The sequence below is a fragment of the Pyrus communis genome, chromosome 5 (assembly GCF_963583255.1).
Source record: "Pyrus communis chromosome 5, drPyrComm1.1, whole genome shotgun sequence".
Lineage (NCBI taxonomy): Eukaryota > Viridiplantae > Streptophyta > Magnoliopsida > Rosales > Rosaceae > Pyrus > Pyrus communis.
Genome location: NC_084807.1, coordinates 26695911 through 26719627, shown reverse-complemented (window position 1 = coordinate 26719627; position 23717 = coordinate 26695911). Strand labels below are relative to the sequence as shown.

At 37.8% G+C, this 23717-nt stretch overlaps 1 protein-coding gene and 2 long non-coding RNA genes across 14 annotated transcripts; 2 read left to right on the top strand and 1 right to left on the bottom strand.

The window, feature by feature from the left end:
- Nucleotides 1–487: 487 nt before the first annotated feature.
- Nucleotides 488–4840, top strand: LOC137733828 (uncharacterized). 12 transcript variants are annotated; one of them, XR_011068536.1, is made up of 11 exons: nucleotides 488–631; nucleotides 751–812; nucleotides 1023–1156; nucleotides 1369–1432; nucleotides 1673–1784; nucleotides 1875–1968; nucleotides 2062–2122; nucleotides 2551–2610; nucleotides 3274–3323; nucleotides 3836–3922; nucleotides 4324–4453. It is a non-coding gene; the product is annotated as an uncharacterized lncRNA (long non-coding RNA). The 12 variants fall into 12 exon arrangements; XR_011068539.1 differs by lacking the exon at nucleotides 1023–1156 and having other exon boundaries at nucleotides 490–631; nucleotides 4324–4452; XR_011068534.1 differs by lacking the exons at nucleotides 488–631; nucleotides 751–812; nucleotides 1023–1156; nucleotides 4324–4453 and adding an exon at nucleotides 4604–4840 and having other exon boundaries at nucleotides 1274–1432.
- An 11694-nt stretch (nucleotides 4841–16534) lies between these two features.
- LOC137733829 (uncharacterized) lies at nucleotides 16535–18505 on the bottom strand. The gene is made up of 4 exons (XR_011068543.1): nucleotides 18447–18505; nucleotides 18255–18335; nucleotides 17262–17814; nucleotides 16535–17183 (listed from the first exon to the last, which is right to left on the bottom strand). It is a non-coding gene; the product is annotated as an uncharacterized lncRNA (long non-coding RNA).
- A 671-nt stretch (nucleotides 18506–19176) lies between these two features.
- Nucleotides 19177–21360, top strand: LOC137734511 (uncharacterized). Its single transcript, XM_068473761.1, has 2 exons — nucleotides 19177–20155; nucleotides 20476–21360. Exons 1-2 carry the CDS (start codon nucleotides 19177–19179, stop codon nucleotides 20508–20510), a joined length of 1014 nt encoding a protein of 337 aa, XP_068329862.1. The 3' UTR covers nucleotides 20511–21360.
- Nucleotides 21361–23717: the final 2357 nt, after the last annotated feature.

The window sequence follows — 23717 nt, the reverse complement described above, 5'->3', positions numbered from 1 at the left end:
TTCCCGTTTGAGGCATATGAGTGGGTACCAGAAAAGAGGAAAAGAAGTCTTTTTCTTTGATTTAATATATTTATGTGAAAAGAATATTCCTTGTGTCCCTTGATTTAATGTACTTAAATGAAAAGTAGTTTAGTGGGGGTGGGAATGGTACTGCAGTCTATCCCTATCTCAGACCCTATGCAAAGAATAAATTGGATTCAAGAACTGAACGGTGTGTTTTTCTAGGATATTCTACATATACTAAATCTCAGCGGATTGGCACTGTTCATTAACAGTGCCGTTCCGGTTTCGTCCCTTAGTTTCTTCATGGTTTTTCGGCTTTAGTGGGATTGTGCAGTAAATTGGCCATTTTGCCCTTCATCATAGGTGTTGCGCGTGCCTGCCTGTTTGCTTCTAAGCGATGTTGACACGTTAGTCTGATTCGAAGAGTTCTCCACCGTTCCTTTTCGTTTTTGGTGAGGAAGGTGCTCGAAGGCTCTTCCATTTTCTTCCGTCGCTTTTTCCTTTCTTTCCTCTCGGTGCTTTTCTCCCCGCGTCAACCCTTCGTGTTTCCCTGCTTCTCTCGCCGCGTCTATCGTCGATCGTATGTTGTGTGAAGAGTTTCTTTTTCCGGCTGATTGTACTGTTTCAGGTGGTTTCTCTGCTTTTTTTTATTTTTTATTTTTTATCTTTTTATCTTTTTTCTGATTGGGAAGAAAATTTGTGTTTTTAGTGTGGTTGTTTAATTTGATTGGGTTTTTTTTGTTTCAGGAAAATTGGTGTGCGAATTTTAGGGGTTTTTTGTACAACCTTGCAAACCCCCCCTGATTAAGGTCTGTGAGTTTTTTCTTTCAAATCTTTTCTTATTTTTTTCGATGATTTGTGTGTGGCTGTTCCATCTAATTCGATTTTTCGTTTTAGGAAATCTTGGTCTTCGAGGTTTAGGGCTTTCATCTAGATCGATTGCTCGATCGATGTAAAATTGAAGTCCTCTGTTTTTTTTCTCTATAGAACTCTGTTTTACTGTGTTGTTTCTGTTGCAGGTGGCGGTGTTTGCTTGGTTTTGTGCTCTGGTCTTAGAAATTGATTAGTTTTTTTTTTTTGGTGGTTTCGTGCTATCTTGAACTCCAAGTGGAAAGCCCGGGGAACAGGAAATGGACAATCACAATTATTATTGGTTTTTATATTTAATATTTAACTCAGTTTAATTAATTAAAATTTTTTCATCAATTAATTTGAATTATGTGGTGAAATAATCATATATAATTAAGTTTATTAGGTTGCTTTTTTTTTTTTTTATATATATTTTGGGTGTGTTTTAGCATGTGGATCAGATTTCAAGTATTTTTTAGGGTGGGTAAAAAGGTTGATATAGTTTATTTGTTGCAGAGGATATGAAGAAGTGGAAAGGTACCTGGTGGAATGCGAGTTTTGATGCTTAAGACAAAGAATGGTAACTTAGCTATTTCATTTGCTTTTTGGCTATTTCATTTGCGCTGTACAATGCGTTTTAGTTTTGTTCAACTCATAGATAGTTTAACCCATGATATGTCTTCGCATCGTTCTTGGATATCATTAACTACTCCTTGCAAAAGGTGAAACTGAATATGTACAAAATTTTATATTTGTGCATCAATAGATAACTATGACTAATTTAAAGAAATTGTTGCAATTTGGTATCAATTGTGTTCAGTTGTTTGGAAGCATGACTATGTCTGCAAGAGATTTACTGAGGATCCAGATTGTATCATGTTCTGAATGAGCTTGAAAGAGGAGTTGCTCTTCATCTGACAATTGCATCGCATGTGAGTAATGTCTTCTGTTTTCATGTCTAAATTATTGAGAATTAACTTATACAGATGGGGATTAAGTGATTTAAAGACATTGCATTTTAGAATAGGTTTTGTTAATCTACCCGTGGTGGAACCCAGCTGTTGAGAGGCAACCATAAGATAGAATCCATCGGATAAGGCAGTACAAACTGATCAGGTACACATTTTTCTCCAGTTCTGCAAAGTGTTCCCAACTATACAAACCAAAAAACCTATGTTAATATCTCTAATATTTTCTTCTCCATTGCAGAATTATGAGATTGGTTTGGAATTTGATTATTTCAATTTGTTTTTCTGGATTATATTTCAAGGTCAGTTGCTAAACTCTGTCCTTTGTTATTGGTTTTTGTTATTAGATTATTCTTTGTTGCTTTGGATTTAAGCTATTGTTAAATGTCTTTTCATATGAGTTCTGCTTTTTGCATTGTTCTTTTTTGTTATTAATGTTGGATTGTTGGCTTATAAATTTAGAGTGGGTTGCTTTAGATTTTACTTGGAGTAGCTTGCGAATTGATTGCTGGGTTTTAATTTAGAGCACTATCTAATCAAATGAAGGGCCAAGAGTTTCTATTTGAATGATGGTCCTAGATCATTTCATTCGTTCCAGAAATGTTTCTGAATTTGAAGACTTAAAATCCAGACTAAAGAGTAGCATTATCTTGGATTGCCTATCTTAGCATGATGATTTTAAATTACAACAACTTTGAAATTTACATTTGGAGTGTATTTTCATGTACAGGACAAGGTGTGGATTAGATAGCAGGATCTGGTTGGAAGACAAGATTTTGTGAAAGAAAGGGTAAGAAAATGCTGATGAATTTTCTTTGTTGATCTGTGCATGTAAGAGCTCTTACTGATTGTTTTGTTTTCTTTTGGCCATGTAAAGGCTCTGTACATAGAGTTCACAATACATGCATAGTTTTTCTTTGTTCTAAAAATTTTAAGTTCCTATAATTCTTTTCCTGCATTTATGAATTCTAAATAAATGCAAATCATAAAAATAATCAGTGGATAAAATTATTGGCTTTTATGCACTAATGAAATATGGCAGCCTTTCAGCTCCCACCCAAGGGTTTTTTAAAGAATGATGTAATTAAATCAATTACATGCTCTATTAAGTATGTTTTATATATAGTTGTGGTAGTTGTAAGGGAATGAAATATTTATGCAGATAATTGGTAGTTTAAATATATAAAAATGGAGAATAATTATAAATGGAACACCTAGGATATTTAACATTGTTTTGTTTTGCATGTTTTATCATGTTAGCACAGCTTTTGTTTATGCATTTTATTCAAGTGCTATTTTTTATAAGTGTTAATTTCGGGTTGTACATCTACATCTAACAATTAATTATTCGTTTGGAATTTGGTTGTTTGTTAATTTCATTACTACCTATTCCCTCAACTTCACCTAAACTGTTCTGCATGTATAAGATTTGTGTTCGTGCAAGTGATTTCAGACAGATTTCAAGCTGGGGTGTAGAGATTTGATTCAAATTGGTGGATTTGGGTAAGAAACTAAGAAAGTCTGATATTTTCTTTTGGTTGTAAGATTTGAAATGGACATGCATGTGACTTTCTTTGTGAGATATAAGAAATTGAGAATTTTTTTGTTTATTGTTCTAGGGTGGGAGGGGTATTGATAGATATAAGAGAATTAGTAATTTTAATCAATTTGATAAATTAAGAATAGCGAGTTAGCGATCTACACAAAAAATTTGTTAATAAATTGGTTAATAGGTTTTCATTTCCATTTTATTATTAGCTCTAATGCTTTTGTTTGACTTATGTGTATGATACAATTGATACGTTCTGTGTATATGAGCTTGCTTGAAATATAGCTAGGAAACATCTTTCCATTTTTTAGAATACTTTGAAATATAGCTAGGAAACGTCTTTCCTTTTTTTATTTGGGCAAACATTTATTTCCTACACTGTTAACTTTCTTTAATGCTTGCTCTGGATTTTACAGGTTCTTTTTAAAGTTTGGCACTAAATTGCTTTTCTTTTCTTGGGTACAAGGAAAATGAAGGAAGAGAAGGAATTAAATTCTGGATTTATCAAACACTTTGTAGATATTCCATGCATTTTTGCAGCTGGAATCTTTTGGTAAATACTTAACCTTTTAATCAAAGCCTATGTATGCCAATTGGTTTTGTAAGTAGCATCAAATAATTAATTGCTTTTTTCTTGGTAGGTGCTTAAATGTTTACACTTTCAGTTTACCAGAAAATGATAAATTGAGACAAAGTTGGAACCTAAATTACCTAATAAATCAATATTAGCAAACCCATGAACTTATTTCGTGATTATCACAATATTGTTTCAATATCCTACTTTTGCTTGCAATTCTGTTCTCTCTAGGACATTAAGCTGCATTTTTGGTTTTTAAGTTTCACCGCCAGATAACAACTGTTTCATTGTGATCTCTCTGTGAGATTGGATATATGATTTAAAATTTTTGTTAACAAATGTTAATTGTGATTCAATTGTTTTCTCAATCATGTAAGGAGATGCAATCTAACCGACTGTAAAAGATGTCGACTATGTTGATCAAAAAATAGAAACTGCATGTCTGTATTATGACAGGAAATGGAGAGCAATCTGTTTCAGTTTTGGACTGTACTGGAATCAAAGAAGCTAACTCAAGGTGTTAACTTTGAATTTCCCCGAAATATCCTTTTTTTATTAATTATTTAGATGTAGAAATTCTCCATGTTATTTTTATTAATTATTTATTTGGGAGTGAAGTGAAAATCTGTAAATGCGGATTTGTGTTTGTTTGCCCAGATGCGATTTCAAAGCTGGAGGAGGCATTGTTGATTAATCCTAGGAAATATGATGCTCTGTGGTGCTGGGAAATGCTTAAATTGCTTGCGCATTATGCACTCCGGACTAGAATGAGGCAAAGGTTCCAAAAGGTGTTATACTGCTTCCAGAAGGCTTTCAACGAGGTACTTCCACTTACAAATTTATTATTCTTGGAATTTGTAATCCCGCAGCAACGCGCGGGCATTACTAGCTAGTGTTATCATAAATCAAGAAAGAGATTGTTTATATTTAGACATATTGTGCATGATGAGCTGGTTTTTCACTTTCATACACAATCTATGGTTCAAAGAAAGCATGCTGTTTCTTCTTCCCTGGTTCATCCCATCATAGTTCCTTAGTATTGCCATTTCAAATTGCAAGTTCAAATAGTGTAGTATGATTGGATAATGATCAGGTCTCTGTTCAATATGGTTCTTCTGCAGTGAATGCATCTAATACTGCTAGCAACAGTGTCTCTTCATCAAGTATAGATTCTGCAGGTTCATCTTTTATACAGCCTTCTCCGCATCCCACTACTCCACTCTCTTCATCAGCATCTCCAGATGCCTTGTTGCCTGTTCACTGTCCTTCCCAATTAGAGGCAATCATTCATTTAGATTCAAATACTGTTACTTCTGATAATGTGCAAGATATGCTAACAGTATCATACTATATCATCATCAACTCATGCAATGCAAACTAGATTGAAGAAATGGACTATTTCTAAAACAGACTACACTGCTTTCTCAGCCACTATTTAACGCCTCGGCCCGAAAATTTTATTTCGGAAATTTACTTGTTCGGGAAATTTTTTTGGTGATAGGCATAATTTAAACTCTTATTTATATTACTACCCTTAAACACCATTCTTTATTTAAAATTCCTCACAAAATCTACAACCAAAATTTACAAACATAAGATTTAATTTCATCTTATTCACCAAATTTCTTTCCTTAAATCAACTACTCAACCAAATATAATTCTCGATTATTTAAGGATGCATCTAACCCTGTTAGACTACTAAGTACCCTTTAGCAGGATCAAGCCTTTTGTAGTTCACATTTCCACATCAATTTGATACCAAATTCATATTTTGAATACCAAAATATGCACAAAATGGCAGCATCGGCCCATTGGCCACCCGCCGCCGTGGGTGGCGGTTTCCGATGAACGGAAACCCAATTTTCCAACTACCTCTAAAAATTATCAAATTTTACAGGCTAGTATATTTTAAGGAGAGGAACAACTTTTATACCTGGGCCGAAGTCCAATTCGGCTGGGAAACCCCTCAATATCACTCAAACCCATCAGAAACCCTAGAAAGGGTATACTTCGATCCATCACCTCCGGTGCTCCGCCGCCCCAAAATTTGTTTGGGCTTTGTTCTTGGGTTCAAGGAGATTCTACTGGTGGTGGAAATTGACTGAGTTAGCTTCCGGGTTGGTAGATCGCCACCGTATACCCATTCGCACACCCCGATGCTTGTTTGTCGAGAAATCGAGTCCCATGACTCGAATTGAAATGAAAACGAGGGAGATGTCGAGATAGCTCAAAGTGAAGATCATTTTGGCACCAATTCCTTCGTCAACGGTGGTCGGAACAGGGAGATGGAGTCGGGTCGGTTTGACGAGGCAAAGGGGATCCGATTCTCTCTCATTTCCCCCTTTTTCCTTTCCCCCTGATTCGTCCGTGTCCCTCCTTTTTATGTCCTTTCTTTTCCATCACAACCGTCCATTTTCTTCCGTTCTGTTTTTTACTTCTCATCTCAGTCACACACGTGGCATAATCTCAATACTCCAGAAAATCTAGAGCCTTCTAAAGGGGGTTAAATTTACAAAAATGTCCCCGACTTTAAACACTAAAAACTCATTCGTTATAACTTCGTTTCACTAACGCTTTGCGCCTATGCGCTCGTAGGGCCATGCTCTATCCAAATTTAACAAGAAATAATTTAATATGCATAAGTATAAAATACATCCTTGTATAATTACGTTAAACCCACTAGAGCATTTTCGTCATTTCCTACTTAACAATAATTTTTATGACATAATTTATAATAATTTTTGGAAGCAAAACTTTAAAAGTTCTCAATTCAATTTTTCATAACCATAAATCGATTTATTTTCGATTTTTCTTCACATATTCACATATTTAAATTTTCAGGGTATTGCACACTACATCTCTTGATTCATCTTCTAGTTCATATTTTACTAATGATATTGCTTGTCTTGGTTTTACTGCTATCTTGTATATTAAGGAACCTACATAACCATCATCATATAAACAAACAGTTATTTGTGTGGAGAGAGGCTACGACAAAAGAATTCAATGCTCTTCATAAACTAGGAACTTGGGAGCTTGTTCCTATGCCTAATAACAGGAATGTAATTGGAAGCAAATGGGTGTATAAGATCAAAAGAGATCAAAATGACAAGATTTCAAAGTATAAGGCCAGATTACTGGCTTAGGGCTTTTGTCAAGAACGTGGTTTGGACTGTGAAAAACTTTTAGCCCAGTTGTGAGACATAGTACTATCAGGATTGTTTTGGCTTTTGCTGCTGCAAATAAACTGCCTTTAAGGCATTTGGATGTTAAAAATGCATTTTTCCATGGAGATTGCTGGAAGAAGTTTTCATGAAACAGCCCCAAGGTTTTAAAGATTCATCTCATCCTGATTATGTCTGTAAATTGATTAAGTCTCTATGGCCTCAAACAAACACCTCAGGCATGGAACTCTAAGTTTACAACATACATGCCTTCTCTTGGTTTTGTGGTTTCAGATTCAGATTCAAGTTTATTTGTCAAGACACAAGGTGATGCAGTGGTTATTCTTCTTCTCTATGATGATGATATAATCATCACTGATATGATTCTATCTTGGTTCAACAAGTCATGACAAATCTTTGAGAGGTATTTGACATCAAGGATGTGGGGAAGCTCATATTTTTTCTAGGATTACAGATCACTTACGAAGACAATGGAGATCTTTTTATCTCTCAATCTAAGTATGCCAAGGACTCGATAAAACCGGCTGGTATGACTACTTGTAAGCCCTCTCCTACTCCTTGTAAATCTCATACACAGTTAATGCGAAATGAAGGCACACCACTCACTGCTTCAACTCTTTTTAGAAGCTTAGTGGGTGCATTGGAATACCTTACCTTTACCAGACTCGACATTGCGTTTGTTGTCAAATATGCATGTCAATTCATGTCCAATCCTGTTGATATACATCTCAGTTTGGTTAAAAGAATCCTGAGATATTTACAAGGAACTGTTGATTATGGTGTTACTTATTCGTCTAGTGTTAATATGGATCTGGTTGCATTTAGTGATACTGATTGGGCATCAGATATCAATACTAGAAAGTCTACAACAGATTATGTGGTGTTCTTCGGTCAAAATCCAATGTCTTGGCAATCTAAAAAGCAAGGTAGTGTTTCCAGAAGTTCTACATAGGCTGAATATAAAGCTCTAGCCAATATAGCTCCGATTTGGCTTGGATTCGTTTAATTCTCAAGGATTTGAAATTATTTTTGCCTTCTCCTCCATTGTTGCATTGTGATAATGTCTCCACTATTGCTTTGTGCTCTGATCCAATATTCCATACCAAAATTAAACATCTAGACACGAATTTTCATTTTGTTCGCAATAAAGTTCAAAAAGGAGATTTACAAGTGGAGTATATTTCTTCTGCAGATCAAGTTACTGATATTCTTACCAAATGACTCCATGGACCTGTCTTCTTGCATCATTGTACCAATCTCAAGCTGGGTTCCCAGTTGCAATTGAGGGGGAATGGTATTGAGTATTAGATATTTGATGTTAGACAAATAGGATTATCTTGTATTGACAAATGTCATGATCTGGTGAAGTTGGTTGTTAAGATGTTAGTTTAGTCAGTTAGTTATTGTGCTTACTATAAATAGTAGATAGCACCATATTGTAACTAACGCTTCTCAATCATTCAATACAATCAATACAAAGATATTTCTCTCTTTCTCTCTATTCTCTGTCGACGCATTTCTTGATTTTCTACTTCTACTACTCTGTTATGAAACTATAGGGTATGCTCACCACCTATTTTAGAATTGAATAATCGTCATCATCGTCGAATCTTTGCCTGATGGGAGCCTAGTAGAAGGAAGAGGAAGAATTAGAGTAGAAAAATTAAAGCTTGCTGATCGAGGAAGGAAGGAAAGAGTTGGGAGGGGGGGAGACGGATGAGTGGGGAAGAAGGGTGATGTGTTGTTAGAGGTGAGGTCCACAATATTTAATTTTTTTTATAATTTTTCATGTTTTGTTTTAAATTTTAATTATGTTTTTAAATTAAAATAAATTATTTAATTAAAAGGTTAACTTTGGTTTGTTAGTGGGACACATATCAAGCTATACAATGGGTGGTGACCATATTCTATAATTAAAGATGGTGAGCAAAAATACACTCATTTCCACTTGCTTGTTTAGTGGACAGCTGTCTCAATTCCTTTGTTGAGTGGACAACCATCTTCTTTTTTCTTTTAGTAGACAACTCCCCTAGTGACCAGCCTAATTTCCACAGCTGCTAATGGACTCAGCTGTTATATAACAAGTGTTTTGTTGTAATTCAACATCATAAAGTCTCATTCATTTTTTTTTTTTTACCTGGCATCGACAGGTTGTCATTCTTATGAAAGCTCAAGGGCTACACGTGCTCACACGTCACCTAAGTTGTTGTCCATGTGTAGGCTTGAAAATTGGCAACATATGAGGGGGAGTGTTGAGAGTTGAGAATACGAGGACAATTTGTCTCACTTCAGTAAGGGACAAGTCTAGCAGAAAGCCTACAAAAGATTGGACTACTCTTTATATTACCAATTAATTTTATAGTGTGTACATTGAGCACTCCCTATTGAGTACTTCCCTATATTACATTGAATACTTCCTAGCGAGCACCCCCTATAGTGACATGCCATTTAACATTATATAAAAAAATGAAATTCAAAACTTGTGACTTTGCCTGCAAGATATCAGCTCAAGGGTTAAACATCAACATGTTTTGCATTAGCAGCTGTGTTTGTCAGAATAATACCAGGGGTGGGTTTGGAGTGTTGAGGTGTGCTTGCAGTGGATTGAGTCATGGAAACTTATTCATTCGGTGGAATTGTGAGTGACTGTGATGTTGATTATTGGCTCAAACAAAGTAGTCTAAAACCAACAAATGATGTCGGCTACTTTTTGGTTGACATGCTACATGTGGGAAATAAAAAATGGATGCACTTACAGGTGGGAAATAAAAAATGGATGCACTTACAGGTGGGAGATGCACTTATGCCTAATTCTTGTCCACTTGATGAGAGGCCTTGGCCTATAAAAGGAGGTGTAGGCATAACTCAAATATAACAAGGAAGAAAGAAAAATAGCAAAAAGCCATTCGGCATAGAGAAGAATTTTCTCAAATTGTCTTGCTTTGTATTTTTTTTTGGTTTTCTCTTCCTATTGTAAGTGTGTGAGCTTGGGTTATTCGGGTCTTTGGGAATTTGAGTGATAAACACTATTGTATGTTCTCATTGATTATAGTGGAATACTCCGTCGTCTCCAAACTGGATATAGGCATTGCCGAACCAGTATAAATCTTGGTGTTCTTGTTGGTATTGTTTCATTTATCTGTTATCAGTTTCTAGGGTTTATTATTTTTCACTCACACTTGTTGAAGCTTCCGCACAACAAATGGTATCAGAGCCCAGTTTTTCGACTAGGGCTTTGTTTTTTTCGTGGGAGTGAAAAAAAAAAAAAAAGGGGAAAATTTCTTGGCGCTGCATTCCCGTGAATAGTGCCGAAGAAGATGGCTGGAGATGAAGGTGAACCTGTGAAGAAGGAGTCGGCACCTACATCCAACAGACACCAAATTGCTACTACAAGGTTAGAGGTTGATAAATTCAATGGCTCTAATAATTTTGGTATGTGGCAATGTGAAGTTATGGATGTCTTGTATCAACAAGAGTTGGATATGGTTTTGGAAGAGAAACCAGAAGATATTGAGGACAAGCAATGGACGCGAATTAATCTTCATGCTTGTGCTGCTATTCGATCATTTCTTGACAAGGAGTTGAAATACCCGTATATGAAGGAAACTTCTGCCAATGAGTTATGGACAAAATTGGAGGAAAAATATATGACCAAGAGCGCAGAAAATCGGCTCTTCCTGAAGAAACGACTCTTCCGTTTTCAGTATAGTCCAGGTATTTCTATGCATGAACACCTCAATGATTATAATAAAATACTTGCTGATTTAGCAAACCTTGATGTGAAAATTCCTGACGAGGACAAGGCATTATGTTTGTTAAATTCATTGCCTGATGATTATGATCATTTGACAACTACTTTGTTGTATGGAAAAACCGAGGTGAAACTTGATGAGGTGTCTGCGGCATTGGTGAATCATGAGTGTCGAAAGAAGGAACTAAAGACTCACAATTCACAAACCGAGGCACTTGTTGCAAGGGGTCGAACAGTGGAAAGAAAATATGTGAAACGGGGAAAATCTCGTTCAAAGTCACGAGGGAAGTTTCCTGCTAAAGATGAATGTGCCTTTTGCCGCCAAAAGGGTCATTGGAAGAGAGACTACCCCAAATTGAAGAACAAAGAGAAGGAGAAAGCGGGTCCTGAAGCAAATATTGTAAACCAAGGAGATAATGATCTCGAGTTTGCTTTGGCTAGTTCATCTACTAATGGTCACTCCAAGGAGTGGATTTTGGATTCAGGTTGCACTTATCATATATGTCCCATTCGAGAATGGTTTTCTAGCTTCGAGGAGCTGGATGGTGGAGTTGTTTTGATGGGTAATGATAATGCCTGCAAAACACAAGGGATAGGCAAAATCTGTTTGAAGATGCATGATGGAACAGTCAGAGAATTAAGTGATGTTCGGTATATACCGGATATGAAGAAAAACCTTATCTCTCTGGGAGCTTTGGAATCCAAGGGTCTTAAGATCACCATGAAGAGTGGAGTTCTTAAAGCTGTGTACGGGGCACTGGTGGTGATGAAAGGTATAAGACGAAATAACTTGTATTTCTTGCAGGGAAGTACAATTATTGGTGGAGCAGCCATAACCGAAGCTATTGACGATAGCACAGACACCACAAGGTTATGGCATATGCGTCTAGGGCATGCTGGTGAAAAAGCGTTGCAAGGATTGGTGAAGCAAGGCTTGTTGAAAGGTGCAAAGGCATGCAAATTGGAATTCTGTGAGCATTGTGTGTTTGGTAAGCAAACTAGGGTAAAATTTGGCACTGCTATTCACCACACTAAAAACATTCTTGATTATGTTCACACTGATGTTTGGGGACCTTCCAAGAATGCATCTTGGGGAGGTAGCCATTATTTTGTCTCCTTTGTTGATGACTTCTCTAGAAGAATATGGGTGTACACCATGAAGCGTAAAGATGAAGTCTTGAAAATATTCCTGAAGTGGAAAAAGATGATTGAAACTCAAAGCAATCGAAAGATCAAGACTCTCAGATCAGACAATGGGGGTGAATATAAGTCTGATCCTTTCTTGAAAGTCTGTCAAGATGAGGGTATCGTGAGGCACTTTACAGTTAAGGAGACACCACAACAAAATGGAGTGGCGGAGCGCATGAACCGTACGTTGCTTGAGAAAGTCTGATGCATGTTATCTAATGCTGGTTTAAGCAAGGCATTTTGGGCTGAGGCAATCACTTATGCAAGCCATATCATTAATCGATTGCCAGCTGCTGCAAACGAGGGCAAAACGCCCATGGAGGTATGGTCTAATAAACCTTGTACTGATTACAAGTTCTTACACATATTTGGTTGTCCTGCTTACTATCATGTCAGAGAAAGCAAGTTGGATCCAAGAGCAAAGAAAGCTCTATTTATGGGCTTTAGCACTGACGTGAAGGGATACCGACTCTGGTGTCCAGATGAGAAGAAATTTGTTGTAAGCAGAGATGTGACCTTTGATGAGGTTGTTATGGTTAATCAGAACAAGCATGAAGGTAAAACTGAAACAACCGAGACCATGAGTAGCTTAAAGCAGGTGGAGTTACTAAAGACTCCAGTTGTTCCAGTAAGGTCTGATGTTACAAACACTAGTCCTATAGTTAATCATGATGATGAGGACGAGGATGATGAAGAGGAGGCACCTACCCAAGAGCCTCCACAGCAACAAGACTATATTGCAACCAGAAGATCGAGAAGGGAAATTCGAAAGCCTGCTCGATTTATTGATATTGTGGCATATGCACTTCCCGTTATTGAAGATGATATTCCATCCACCTACAAAGAAGCTGTCATGAGTTCAGAGTACGAGTTGTGGAAGAAATCTATGGATGAGGAGATGAAATCTCTTCATAAAAATAAGACTTGGAAGCTGGTTCAGTTACCAAAGGGGAAGAAAGAAATTGGTTGTAAATGGGTGTATGCCAAAAAGATGGAATCTTTGGGAAAAGACAATGTAAGATTCAAAGCCAGATTGGTAGCTAAAGGCTATGCTCAGAAAGAAGGCATTGACTACAATGAGGTATTTTCTCCTGTAGTTAAACATTCTTCTATTCGTATTCTGTTGGCTTTGGTTGTGCAGTTTGATCTTGAGTTGGCCCAACTTGATGTCAAGACTACGTTCTTACATGGTGTTTTGGAGGAAGAGATTTATATGTCTCAGCCAGAAGGTTTTAAGGTTGCTGGAAAGGAAAATTGGGTTTGCAAATTGGAAAAATCATTGTATGGCTTGAAGCAGTCTCCAAGACAATGGTACAAGCGATTTGATCGATTTATGATCGGGCAAAAGTACACAAGAAGTCACTATGACCATTGTGTATACTTTCGCAAACTACAAGATGGAACCTTCATTTATCTGCTTTTATATGTTGATGATATGCTTATAGCATGTAAGAGCAAAGAGGAGATTGAAAGGTTGAAGACTCAACTGAGTAATGAATTTGAGATGAAGGACTTAGGAGAAGCTCGGAAGATACTAGGTATGGAAATTGAAAGAGATAGACCGAAGGGCAAGATTAGTTTGTGTTAGAAGCAGTATTTGAAGAAGGTACTACAACGTTTCAGGATGAATGAAAATTCAAAACCGGTTAGTGCACCTCTTGCCCCTCATTTCAAACTTAGTGCTTCTATGTCTCCTAAAACTGTTGAAGAGAGTCAGTACATGGCTCAAATTCCTTATGCAAATGTTGTTGGTAGTTTGATGTATGCTATGGTGTGTACTAGGCCTGATATTTCACAAGCTGTTAGTATTGTTAGTAGATATATGCATAATCCAGGAAAAGGGCATTGGGAAGCTGTGAAATGGATTCTACGGTATATTCTGGGTACTGTGGATGTTGGTTTATTGTTCCAGCAGGATAAAATTACTGGTCAATGTGTTGTTGGATATGTGGATTCTCATTACGCAGGTGATTTGGACAAGCGTAGATCCACTACAGGTTTTGTATTCACTATTGCTGGAGGTCCAGTAAGTTGGAGGTCGACTCTGCAATCTACAATTGCTCTGTCAACTACTGAGGCAGAATACATGGCTGTAACAGAAGCTATAAAGGAAGCCATTTGGCTTCAAGGGTGTGGATGTTCATTGCGACAGTCAGAGTGCTATTCATTTAGCAAAGAATGAAGTTCATCATGCACGTACGAAACACATTGACGTGAGGTTCCATTTTGTTCGTGAGATTATTGACGAGGGAGATATTCTTCTTCAGAAGATTGGGACCGCTGACAATCCTGCAGATATGTTAACAAAGCCAGTTTCATTGCTCAAGTTTAAGCACTGCTTAGACTTGATTGGCATTTGTAAAATTTGTTGATTGCCCCATAGGGGAGTGGGAGACGACTATTGGGAGTTCTACTTAGAGGGTTTGCGCCAAGGTGGAGATTGTTGATTATTGGCTCAAACAAAGTAGTCTAAAACCAACAAATGATGTCGGCTACTTTTTGGTTGGCATGCTACATGTGGGAAATAAAAAATGGATGCACTTACAGGTGGGAAATAAAAAATGGATGCACTTACAGGTGGGAGATGCACTTATGCCTAATTCTTGTCCACTTGATGAGAGGCCTTGGCCTATAAAAGGAGGTGTAGGCATAACTCAAATATAACAAGGAAGAAAGAAAAATAGCAAGAAGCCATTCGGCATAGAGAAGAATTTTCTCAAATTGTCTTGCTTTGTATTTTTTTTTGGGTTTTCTCTTCCTATTGTAAGTGTGTGAGCTTGGGTTATTCGGATCTTTGGGAAATTGAGTGATAAACACTATTGTATGTTCTCATTGATTATAGTGGAATACTCCGTCGTCTCCAAACTGGATGTAAGCATTGCCGAACCAGTATAAATCTTGGTGTTCTTGTTGGTATTGTTTCATTTATCTGTTATCAGTTTCTAGGATTTATTATTTTTCACTCACACTTGTTGAAGCTTCCGCACAACATGTGAGAGACAGACGTTGGTCGCTGAGGGGACTGAGTATTTAGGGATGAGTCATGGAGAGTCGGTCAAGCTTTGTTAACAAATGTCCTCTACCAATAACTGGAGAAATTGGCTAGATAAATGTGTGAGTCTAACACATGAAATCTAGACTGGCTAACCGGCTAAGAAAACCAACAAGCGATTTCACTCAGCGAGAAAGGCTTCATTTCTCTTTGATTTCCTTCACAGGAAAAGATGTTCAAAATTTTATAACTACCTAAGCTACTGATGAATGCAGATTGTGCTGATGATACATACGACTACATTGAAAAAACCCGTCATTATACCCCACTAACGCAAAAAAGGCAATCTAATCTAGACTAATATAGTCATGTACACAAATTCAGATATAGAAATGTTAAGATAAAAGAAATGAAAAGTACCTTTCACCCAAATTGGAGGAGCACCGGTGGCATTTGCAAGTTAGCAACAGGAATTTAGATAGCAGTATCTTCAGTTTGTGCACAAGCACAGTTTCTGCAAGAGCCGTCTGACCATGCCAATTCCACCAAAGCCATTGCACATAGCATCGTGACCGATTGATTACTTCAAAACCAAGCTTCATATCCATGTGTTTATCAGCACAGTGTACCCAAAACCCCTGAAAATCATTTCCTTTTCAGATAATAAAATTTCCCAGATTTTGAAATTTAATTCCGAATCAAAAATTGGGTTTGAATTTTGATTACCTAGAAATTGGGAGGTTGGGGCAGAGAGGGACCCAGGCAAAACGGAGCTCTGACATGGCGTGTAGCCGTCGTGGATGCCAATGATGTTGGGAGTGTTGTACACGTGCCAAACCTTCACTACGGATCTCTGTAGTGGATGCCAATGATGTTTAGGAGCATAGTACACGTGTGAAAAAGCCAGTATGCCCATTATCAAAATCCACTGCATTATCCCACAAGCGTACTAAATCCTCAAAGTTGACAGGTAATTGAGAAAGATTTGTGCACCCACTGAGATTGAGAGCTGCAAGGTGTTCCAAATTACAGAGTGGGGAAGATGTACAAGGCTTTTGCAGTTTCTCAAATTTAAATACTGGAGCCCCTGAAGTCGTTCAATCGAGGGAGAAAGCTCTCTGATAGAAAGACTAATCCTAGAACAATATGACGAAGAAAACTACCCATCCTGTCACAGAAAATTGATTGTGGAAAGCAGCAGCAGTGTACCCACCGATGATTGAAGTAGTACATATAAAGACGAGAGAAGTGAACAAAGCTCCACGATTACACGGATATAGGACTCCAAAAATTGCTAGCAAAAATAAGATAAACAGCCTGAAGATATAAAAAAAAAAAAAAAAAATTAAAGTTAAAACTAAAACGAAGGTTAAAAGTTGACACTCATACAGTCTGCATTTTTTTTTTAAACAGGACTGAAAAATCACAATATTCTACTCTCGATTCATACACCGATGGAGGAGCCAAGTTCAAAATTCAATAAATTAGAGTATTACTGGTCTCTTCTGTAATAAGTGCAGTTTACACATAGTCTGCAAGTTCATTGTCTTTGAGTTGCAATATTAATGCAATAAGTGTCATAAATTAGTCTTTACAATTCCTAAGTATATTAATGTGGACCTGTCCAGATTCATGTACCAATTAGCCTAAAAGGGGCTAGCTTGTTAGCTTTTAAAATCAGTGTTAGTGGAAAGAAATCTTGGATTTTCTGCTTGTGTGTGAGGCACATTAACCTTGGAGTGATTCCAAGGCACTTCTGGGGGATGCCAAAGGATGGAGTGAGTCCAAATATCTTCTTGTCCGCCTCACTGCTCTTATTGTCCTACATCTTATACGTATATGAAATTTTGTGTAGGTGTTCAACATTTACAGAGGCTACGATGTCCCTCTGTTCTATAGGTGTTCCCTTCAAGGTAAAAACAGAGTAATATCTATCACCATGCTATGAAACAAGAAGAGAAGTGACTGAAGAATGATAAATTAGCTTACATGGCAAGCAATTGGGTACCCACGCCCAAGACAGCACAAAACAATGACATGTTTGGGGGATATCTGAAAACATCACCATGAAGGTATTTCCAGCCAACCTCCTTGTCTTCTTCTTTGTCACTGTTTGAGAACCTACGACAAGATTAATTACACTAGGCTGACCAAGTAAAAACATAATGTAGTTGGACAAGATTGTGAATAATGTTTTACTTTTTCATATCATTCTTGAGGCGTCGCACTATGAGCAAATCAAGCAATCCATCAAAAGCACAATGATGATAATAGAATTAATGAATGAGAACCAATGAATTTCCTGGCGGACTGGCAGTAATGAAGCCTTTGAGTACTTGTCCATCCTGTTCTGGAACTGGGTTAATGTGGCTTTTCAGTTAACCGAATAAGTGAACTCAACATCAATATCAAGTTCTGTTATATCAACAGCATGATTTGGATCACAAAAAGCATGTATTTCTATTACTTGGTTTCCATTGTAAAGAACATCAAAAAGCAAATGTGTGAGCAGATAATACTTGGTCCCTTTTTCCCAACTCTCATCTTCAACTTTCCCGATGTACCCCCGGACTGGAAGATCATCATAATACATCTGGAAGTAAAATTCATTACTGATAAAATCCCTGAACTTCAGAACTTGAACAACTTTAAGCTTCTTCCGATGCAGGCTCTCTCCAGCTTTGAATTGTTTAGTCGAAGAAGTAACTGAAACCTTACATCAAGAATTAGTTGTAACTTGTGCCCAGGTTTTCTGCAAGTATATACAATTCAATATCAGAACAATGAGTTTTCCATCGTTTAATATCACAAAAATTTGCATTACATAAAGAATGTAGGGAAAAAGTTAAACATATCATCAGATTTTTTGCTTTTCAAGCTTTGTTTTGATCAGAAACTGTTGCATTGCTAATTTATTTACAATAACTTGGTAAGAGTAGTCACCGTAAGTTTACTACCCCTGCAATGTTAGTGCTAATGCTGTCAATTAAACTTCATTGCAAAATCATGAATTCCACAATTATGGGCAATTTATAAAAAAAACCTACACAAAACCCATCAAATTCTTGATGTCCTAAATAAAGACACAGATCAGCTGCACAGTCAGCACTGCCAATCCATGTCAGCTGCACAGTCAGCTTTACAGAATTTAAACAATTTGTATTCAATCGGCGGTGAGGAAGATAAGGGTACCTGGGGTTGTTCAAGAGGCCAACTTTGTTGACGAAGAAGGGGGCAGATATCCTACATTGTAGCTGTGATCGCCTGCTGAGGCTGTTGCATAAGGAGCGGAGAATGTAAGGATCGTCAGGAGGACCACCAGGAGACTCATTTGCAACGAAATTGCAGATATTAGAAAGTACAGATAAAAGGAAAGCAAAGTACCTTTCATCCAAATTGGAGGAGCACCGGTGGCATTAGCAACTTAGCGACGGGAATTGACATTGTTAACTGAAGCAGCCATTGTTGACTAAGCAGCCATTGTTGACTAAAGAATTAGGAAATCAGACATGAAATCCATTGTAATTAATAGAGTAGTTGTAAGCAGTAAATTTAGATATAGGCAGTAGTTTCATAGCAGTTTTTTTCTGACTTCTTGTACTGGTTTCACACCTGATCATCATTGCTTGTATTCCTATATAAATCCTCCGATTGGGAGATGAAAATATCAAGAAATTAACTCTATTTTGGCATGGTATCAGAGCCATTCTGATCCAAAAAAGGAGTTTCTATTCTGATTAACCTACTGGCACTACTGCCATCTACCCCATAAAACCTGCAGAATAGCAGGCCTTCTACTTTCATACGAATCCAATCTCTCTTTGGCCATATCTGCCAACATCACTACCCATATTGAGCTTGTTAACCATATACATTCCGCTGCATCTCTACCCATCTTCTGTCCATTTGCAATATCTCCACGAACCCATAAAACTTTCCAAAAAACAAAAAAAAAAAAAATTTAAATACTACCCCATACCCTATAAACCATACCCGTTGGAATCACCCAACAAACCCGTGCCATTGCCTCTTCCTCCTTGCATTTTGTTCCTGCATCTCTCTCAGTGAGACTGACTCTCTATTGTTTCAATAAAGAGAATTCGTTGCAGTAGTAATGGGTGACTCCAAGACCACTGTTTCAGCTGCTGTTACACAAAATGATATGTCTCTGCATATCACCCCAGACAAGTTGGATGGATCCAACTATTCCTCGTGGTCCCAAAGTGTCCGCATCTACATCACTGACAGAGGCAAATGGTCTTATGTCAGTGGAAAAAAGAAGGCACCAGCAGAAGCCGATGCATCGTATGCGATATGGGAGGAAGAGAATGCCATGGTTCAATCTTGGCTTCTCAACTCCATGACTAGAGATTTGCGGGCCATTTTTCTCCGACTCTCTACTGCAAAAGATGTTTGGGATGCTGTTACCCAAACTTACTCAATTGAAAAAGATGCATCAAAATTATATGAACTTCGCCGTCAAGCACTAGCGACTCGCCAGAATGGTGAGCCTTTATCTGCATATTATGGTAAACTTCAGCAAACATGGCAAGAAATAGATTTCTTACGTCCTGGAAAATTGAAATGTGCTGATGATGTTGCTGCTCGAGAGACAGAAATTTCAGAAGAAAGATTGTATGATTTTCTGGCTGGCCTTGATCCTCATTTAGATCATGTTCGCAGTCAAGTTTTGACTCAAACACCTTTGCCATCTGTTCGTGCTGCTTATGCTCTTGTGAATGCTGAAGCAAGTAGGCAAACCATTATGTTGGTTGGCCCACAAGTGGAAGGATCAGCCATGGTAGCTGCTCCGTCTCGATTTCCCCGTGGAGTCTCGAATTCTCGATCAGGTGGATCTAAAGTTACTGATACAAGGAAGTGTACTTATTGTGACAAGGATAAGCATACTAGAGACACTTGTTTTAAGTTGCATGGATATCCTGATTGGTGGGTTCAAAAGAAGGAAAATCAAAAGAAAAGCATTGTTGGATCACAAGCACACCTGTCTACACCAACGCCTTCCGTGCCTCGAGTAGATCAATCTGCTCACTCAGTTTCTCCTACTACTGCTTCCACTTCCTTAGTCGACGCAGGTAACTTTGGTTTTGCCTTGGACACCACATTTGGTGCTCCAAATAAACCTTGGATCATTGATTCGGGGGCTTCTGACCATATGACCAATAACTCTTCATGGTTTGCTTCTCACACTACTCCACCTTTAAATACCGTTAAAGTTGCTAATGGTATTTCCACTCCAGTGCTTGGAGCAGGCTCCATCTCATTAACACCATGCCTATCTCTCTCATCTGTTTTACATGTTCCTAATCTTTCTCACAATTTGCTTTCCATTGGTAAACTTACAAATCAACTAAACTGTCTTGCCATCTTTTCTCCTACTCATTGTTGGTTTCAGGATATTCGAACGAAAGCGTTGATTGGTCATGGTAGAGAGAGGGGAGGTCTATACTACTTGGACTTACCACCAGATTGTGAGAAGACAAGTTACAGTTGTCAAGTGGAAGCTAAACAATTTGAAGCTTCTGAAAAAATTTGGTTATGGCACAAAAGATTGGGACATCCTTCCTTTCAGTACCTGCAATATCTATTCCCTTCTTTATTTTCTAAAGTCAAGGTTTCTAATTTCCATTGTGAAACTTGCATCTTTTCTAAAAATCATCGTGTCTCATTTCCTTTAAGCTCCAATAAAAGTGATGTTCCTTTCTCTCTTATTCATTCTGATGTTTGGGGACCATTTCATATTCCTACTTATACTGGTGCTAAATACTTTGTCTCTTTCATTGATGACTGCACTCGAGTTTCTTGGGTATACTTACTAAAAAGTAAGAGTGAGGTTATGTCTGTTTTTCCAATCTTTCATCAAATGATTCAAACCCAATTTAATGCTAAAATTCAAGTTGTTCGATCTGACAATGGGAAAGAGTATTTGAATTATGGACTTGGAACATTTTTTCAACAAGAAGGTATCATTCATCAAACATCTTGTCCACATACTCCTCAACAGAACGGTATAGCAGAACGTAAAAATCGTCACCTCTTGGATGTGGCTCGATCTTTATGTTTTGCTATGCATGTTCCTAAACGTTTTTGGGGTGATGCCATTCACACAGCTGTTTTTCTTATCAATCGCATGCCATCACGTGTTCTCCAATTTCAAACACCTATCCAAACCCTTTCCCAGTATCATTCTCTTCCTTCACTCCTTCATATTCCTCCAAAAGTGTTTGGTTGTGTCTGCTATGTTCATGTCCACATGCAAAATTGTGATAAGTTGGATCCTCGAGCCATCAAATGTATGTTTATTGGCTATTCTGCTACTCAGAAAGGGTATCGATGTTACTATCCTCCCAATGGGAAAATTTTTGTCTCTATGGATGTTACCTTTCAGGAACAAGAGGCTTATTTTTCAGAGGGAGATTTGGTCACTTCTCTTCAGGGGGAGATGGGGAGTAAGGAGGAAGAGCAGTTGCCACTTGATATTGATGGTATGCATTTTTCGGATGAACACTTGTCTGATGCCGGTGATGGTCCACATTTGCCTAATGATGAGGCAAAGAGTGGAAAAATATTGAAGGTATATGAGAGGACAAGAAAAAGGGGAGATAAAGGAAAAGAAAAAGAAAAAGTGGCTGATGAGATAGACCACCCACATATAGATCCCCTCATTGACCAACTCTCTGACCAATCAGCTGCTACTCATACGAATTATCCTGAGGTAACCACTCATTCTCCTTCTCTTCAGCCTACTATATTTGATGAGTCCAATCATGAGATTTCATTACGTGCTGATCCAAATGAACCACATCATGAGTCTGGTTCTCGTTATCCTATTTGAGAAAATCGAGGGATACCCCCTGTTCGTTATGGTCATTCTTCTACAAAGGGTATTCAATATCCTATATCTAATTTTGTTTCATCTCATCGCTTGTCAGACTCTTATATAGCTTTTGCAAACCAATTGTCATCAGTCTCAATTCCTAATAAGTTACAGGATGCTCTTAAAAATCCAAAATGGAAAAAAACTATGATTGAAGAGATGGAAGCTCTTCGAAAAAACTCCACTTGGGAACTGGTTAAACTTCCTGAAGGCAAGAAACCTGTTGGGTGTAGATGGGTGTTCACAGTAAAGCATAAAGCTGATGGTTCAGTGGAGAGGTACAAGGCCAGATTGGTAGCCAAAGGTTATACTCAAACCTATGGCATTGATTATCAAGAGACATTTGCGCCGGTAGCAAAGATCAACACTATTAGGGTTCTTATGTCATTGGCAGCAAATCTGGGGTGGCCTCTACGACAGTTTGATGTGAAAAACGCATTTTTACATGGAGACTTGGATGAAGAGGTATACATGGATCTTCCTCCTGGATTCACTACCACTTGTGATATTGGCAAAGTATGCAGGTTGAGAAAGTCCTTGTATGGATTGAAGCAATCACCAAGGGCATGGTTTGGCAGGTTCGCTCAATCGATGAGAAATTATGGGTTCAAGCAAACTCAGGCTGACCATACCTTATTTCTTAAGCATGATAAAGGTAAACTTACAGCCTTAATTGTTTATGTGGATGATATGGTGGTTACAGGTGATGACGTCGAGGAAATTCAAAAACTTCAAATGTATCTAGCCAAGGAATTTGAAATGAAGGACTTGGGTACTTTGAAATATTTCTTGGGTATTGAAGTTGCAAGATCAAAGCATGGCATTTTTCTTTCTCAAAAGAAATATGTTATAGACTTATTAACTGAGACTGGGATGTTAGCTTGTAAACCTGCAGACACACCAATTGAGCAAAACCATAGATTAGGAGACTATCCTGATCAAGTTTCGGCTAACAAGGAAAGATACCAAAGATTAGTTGGGAGGTTGATTTATTTGTCTCATACACGACCTGACATAGCCTATGCTGTAAGTGTGGTGAGTCAATTTATGCATAGGCCAAGTGAAGCCCACATGGATGCTGTACAACGCATTCTCAGGTATTTGAAGTCTGCTCCTGGAAAAGGCTTGATGTTTTCCAATCATGGACATCAAGAAGTTGAAGGATACACTGATGCAGATTGGGCTGGGTCAGTAATTGATCGCAGATCGACTTCTGGATACTTTACATTTGTTGGAGGAAATCTAGTTACTTGGCGCAGTAAGAAGCAACATGTAGTGGCTAGATCCAGTGCTGAAGCTGAATTTAGAGGTATGGCACACGGCGTGCAAGAATTGTTATGGCTCAAGATTTTGTTGAGAGAATTGGGTTTCAATTCTACAAAGCCATCAAATCTTTATTGTGATAACAAAGCCGCCATTAGCATTGCTCATAATCCAGTTCAACATGATCGTACTAAACATGTTGAAGTGGATAGGCACTTTATTAAGGAAAGGTTGGTTGATGGTACCATTAACTTGCCTTATGTGAAGAGTGATGACCAGCTAGCAGATATTTTAACAAAGGCAGTGTCAAGTAGGATTTTCCATCTTTCACTCAGCAAGTTGGGCATTCGAGATATTTATGCACCAACTTGAGGGGGAGTGTTAACTGAAGCAGCCATTGTTGACTAAGCAGCCATTGTTGACTAAAGAATTAGGAAATCAGACATGAAATCCATTGTAATTAATAGAGTAGTTGTAAGCAGTAAATTTAGATATAG

Bases quoted from the DNA above. Each gene is read 5' to 3' on its own strand.
- LOC137734511 (XM_068473761.1), top strand. From the start codon at position 19,177: ATGGGTGACTCCAAGACCACTGTTTCAGCTGCTGTTACACAAAATGAT. The intron at 20,156-20,475 runs GTAACTTTGGTT...TGTTGGTTTCAG, and splicing joins CACTTCCTTAGTCGACGCAG to GATATTCGAACGAAAGCGTT.